The sequence below is a fragment of the Meleagris gallopavo genome, chromosome 30 (genome assembly GCF_000146605.3).
Source record: "Meleagris gallopavo isolate NT-WF06-2002-E0010 breed Aviagen turkey brand Nicholas breeding stock chromosome 30, Turkey_5.1, whole genome shotgun sequence".
NCBI lineage: Eukaryota > Metazoa > Chordata > Aves > Galliformes > Phasianidae > Meleagris > Meleagris gallopavo.
In genome coordinates, this window is record NC_015040.2 from 999584 (window position 1) to 1003689 (window position 4106).

Sequence of the window (4106 nt, forward strand, 5' to 3'; positions counted from 1 at the left end):
TTCATCCCCGATGACCTCATGTCTGGTTTCCGTTGGCAACGAGACAGCTCCGGGGGCCTCCGTTTCCCTTTAACCCTTCCTGGCCCCTCCACACATGAACCAAGCGCGCCGGGTCTCAGCCGCTCCCCGCTCCCCAACGTGTCCCGTCCCCCCCCCCAATCTCACACCCAGCTATGGGGACACCCAGAGGCACTGCAGAGGACCCGCTGGGGGTGGCACGTTGCTCAGGACGTGGTGTGGGGGTGTCCCTGTGCCCGGCGATTCCACGGGGCCGTGGCTCCATAGCAGTGGGATGGGGGACGTGGCCATGGGGGGTCACCTGGAGACCCCCTGCTATCGCTGTGCCCACGCTGGGGACGCTGCAGCGACAAGGGTGACAATGCTCACGGTGCTGGCGATGCCCACGGCGGCGGTTGGACGGCGGCGACGCCCACAGCACAAATCCCCACGGCTGCAGTGCCCACAGCCTGGCAGCGCAGCCCACCACGGCGATGCCCGAAGCAGTAACAACGTGCTGGCAGTGCCACAGCAGCAATGCCCTCCGTGGCAATGCCACAGCTGCAGTGCCTGAGGCAGTGGTGCCGTGGTGACACCACGATGCCCATGGTGCCAATGCCACGTTTGCAAGAGCACGGTGGCGATGCCCACGGCAGCGACACCACGGTTGCAATGCCATGGCATCAATGCTACAAGTTGCAACGCTCACAGCAGCAATGCCCGCTGCTGCAATGCTTACAGTTGCAGCACTACAGCAGCGGCGTTCACAGCTGCAGCACCACAGCAGTGATGCCCACTATTGCAATGCCCACAGCTGCAATGCCCACGGTTGCAGCACCACAGCAGTAATGTCCACTATCGCAATGCCTACAGCTGCAATGCCCACGGTTGCAGTGCCATGGTTGCAATGTCCACAGCTGCAATGCCCACGGTTGCAGCACCATGGCAGTGATGCCCACTGTTGCAATGTCCACAGCTGCAATGCCCACAGTTGCAGTACCACAGTTGCAATGCCCATGTTTGCACCATCATGGCAGTGATGCCACAGCTGCTATGCCTACAGCTGCAGCACCACAGCAGCAATGCTCACTACTGCAATGCCCACGGCTGCATTGCCCACTGTTGCAGCACCACGGCAGCAATGCCCACAGCTGCAACGCCATGGCAGTGATGTCCAACTATTGCAGTGTCCACAGCTGCAATGCCCACAGTTGCAGCACCACAGTTGCAATGCCCATGTTTGCACCATCATGGCAGTGATGCCACAGCTGCAGTGCTTACAGCTGCAGCACCACAGCAGCAATGCTCACTACTGCAATGCCCACAGCTGCTACGCTCATTGTTGCAGCACCACGGCAGCAATGCTCACTGCTGCAGTGCCCACGGCTGCATTGCCCACTGTTGCAGCACCACGGCAGCAATGCCCACAGCTGCAACGCCACGGCAGTGATGTCCAACTATTGCAGTGCCCACAGCTGCAATGCCCACTGTAGCAGCACTATGGTTGCAATGCCCACTGTTGCAATGCCCACAGCTGCAGCACCACGGCAGTGATGCCCAGGATTGCAATGCCCCCTGTTGCAGTGCCCACGGTCACACCACCACGGCAGCAATGCCCACTGCAGCACTGCCGCAGCACGGTGCCCACGGCGGCGACGCTCACACTGATGCCACACAGGGCGAGGGCAGGAGGGTCCCCCCAGCACCCGCCCCATCTCACCTGTGCCTGATAGATACTCCCAGGATCCCTTGGTCCTAATCCCACGAAGGAACGGTTCGCAGGGGGCGTGCCTGGTGCAGAGTAGGCTGGGGAACAAACGAGAGCTGATTAACGGCGCTGTGGGTGCCAATGCCATCAACCCCCCGCTGCAGGGATGGGCATCCCAGGCACCCGGAGCTGGGTGATGTTCCCAGCCCCAGGGCTCGGCCGTTCGGCGCGGTGCCACGCAGCGCCCACCATGGGATGGGGTCCGGCAACGGGACCCCACGGAGGTGGTGACAGCGGGCTCTGTGCCCCCTCGGGACAGCCAGCCGTGCCTGGGGGGGACTGGCACTGCCCAGCCCCCTCCCTGAGGCCGTGACTGATCTCAGGCCACGCGCTGTCCCCTCGTCACATCCCACCACAAAACGTTAATGCCACCAACACTCAGCACCCACGCTCCGGCTGTTGGCACCTGGGGACAGCGGCCCACGGGCTGCTGGTGGTGTCCCCGTGGTGCAGTGACACGGGGACATTCCCCACCGCCATAGCGCTCCCGAAACCCCCGCAGCCCCACAGATTGAAATCCCCAGGAACAGAGCACAGGGGGCTGAGCTCGTTAGCCGCCACCGCTAATGAAGCACAGTGCTGACATCCGGGGGGGGCTTGGCCAGCCTTCCCGCTCCAGCATCACCCCGCAGCCGGTGGGGACCCTGCTATATGGGCCCCCCCCGAGCCCAGCGCCGCGCCGTCCCCGCAGCACCGCTGGGGAAACCGAGGCACAGAGAGGCCCAGCCTGGGCTCACGGCTCCGCCGCCTTGTCCTGCTCCGCCGGCCTCCCAGGGGGGGCCACGAGGCTCCTGCCGGTCCAAGGGACCAACCTGGAGCCCCACACCCCCCCAGGGGGTGGGAAGAACGGGGCGCCGTGCGCCCTTGGTCGCCCTGCCTGAGACCTGGCAAACTCGTGGCACGCGTCCCGGAGGAGGTTGGGGGGGCCGGCGGGTGGGCGGGCGCCGCGGGGGTGCTTACTGGGTGACGTCGGTGAGGTCGTCCCTCCCTCCGAAGTTGTCGTGGCTGATTTGGTGTCAGGAGAGACGGCCAAGCGGGGCATGCCGGGGGGAGGTGGCGGTGCCAGCATCTGCGTGGGCAGGTAGTGGCTGGGCACTTTCACTTGACCACTTCCATTTAACTGGGGACACAACACAGACACAGAACACAAAAAACAGCACAGAGGCATTAGGGAGGGCGGCGCGGCCCTCGGTGGCACGAGTTTGCTGGGTCTCAGAGCTGACGGAACCGATGAGACCCCACCTGGGGGTCGCAGGGTGGGGGGATCACAGTGCCAGCCTCGATCCGGCCCGACCCCGCATGGGAGGGTCGGCTCTGCCCCCCGCAGTGGTGCCAGACCCTGGAGGGGCTGAGCAGGGGGTCCCCAGGACCCTCCGTGTTTGGTGCCGGAGCTGTGGTACGCAGGTCTTGCGGGCTGCTGCAGGGATGGAGGTCACCACTGGTGTCAGTGCAAAGGGAGCGTGGTGCAGGGAGCTGGGTGCGTGGGGTGCATCCGGTGCCTGGGGTGCGGGGAGCTGGGTGCATGGAGTGCCTGAGCTGCTGGGTGCATGGTGCACAGGGTGCACAGGGTGTGTGGGGTGCTGGGTGCATGGCGTGCATGGGGTGCTGTCTGCATGGTGCACAGGGTGCACAGGGCGCATGGGGTGTTGGGTGCATGGTGCACGGGGTGCTGGGTGCATGGGGTGCATGGGGTGCAGGCTGCATGGTGCACGGGGTGCTGGGTGCACAGCGTGAGTGATGCATGGAGCATGGGGGTGTTGGGTTCATGGTGCACAGAGCGCTGGGTGCACAGAGGGCATGGGGTGATGGGAGAATGGGATACATGGGCTGCTGCATGCACAGAGTGCACAGAACGAGGAGTGCATGGGGTGCTGGGTGCACAGTGCATAGGATGCACAGAGTGTTGGGTACGCAGGGCGATGGGAGAGTGGGGTGCACGAGGTGCTGGGTGCACGGAGCACTGGGTGCACAGGGTGAGGGGTGCAGGGGATGCTCACAGTGCCGGGTGAAAGGCACGCTGTGTGCACAGTGCATGGGGTGCACAGGAGGCTGGATGCATGGCACACAGATGCACGTGGCACACAGCTCAGGGTGCTTGGCTACACCTGAGCACCATTGCAGGGGTCGCCGAATGCGCGGGCTGGGGGCTGGGTGCTGTGCTGGGTGTACACAGTGCGGGGCGTGGAGGTGATGGGTGCACTGGGAGCACAGAGGACGCTGGGTTTGAGGCATGCTGGGTGCACGGGGAGCCGTTTGTGCAGAGGGTGCTCAGTGCACGGCATGCTGGATGCGCAGGGGGCAGGGACGGGCGCACAGCAGGACCCCCCCACCCCCAGGACCC

At 64.7% G+C, this 4106-nt stretch overlaps 1 protein-coding gene across 1 annotated transcript; it reads right to left on the bottom strand.

Annotated features, from left to right (window-relative positions):
- Positions 1-82: 82 nt before the first annotated feature.
- Positions 83-4100, bottom strand: LOC116217493 (proline-rich receptor-like protein kinase PERK2). Its single transcript, XM_031557110.1, has 2 exons — positions 2726-4100; positions 83-1803 (listed from the first exon to the last, which is right to left on the bottom strand). Exon 1 carries the CDS (start codon positions 3995-3997, stop codon positions 2978-2980), a length of 1020 nt encoding a protein of 339 aa, XP_031412970.1. The 5' UTR covers positions 3998-4100; the 3' UTR covers positions 83-1803; positions 2726-2977.
- Positions 4101-4106: the final 6 nt, after the last annotated feature.

Excerpts from the sequence above, each read along its gene's own strand:
- LOC116217493 (XM_031557110.1), bottom strand. The coding sequence starts at position 3,997 with ATGCCTCAAACCCAGCGTCCTCTGTGCTCCCAGTGCACCCATCACCTC.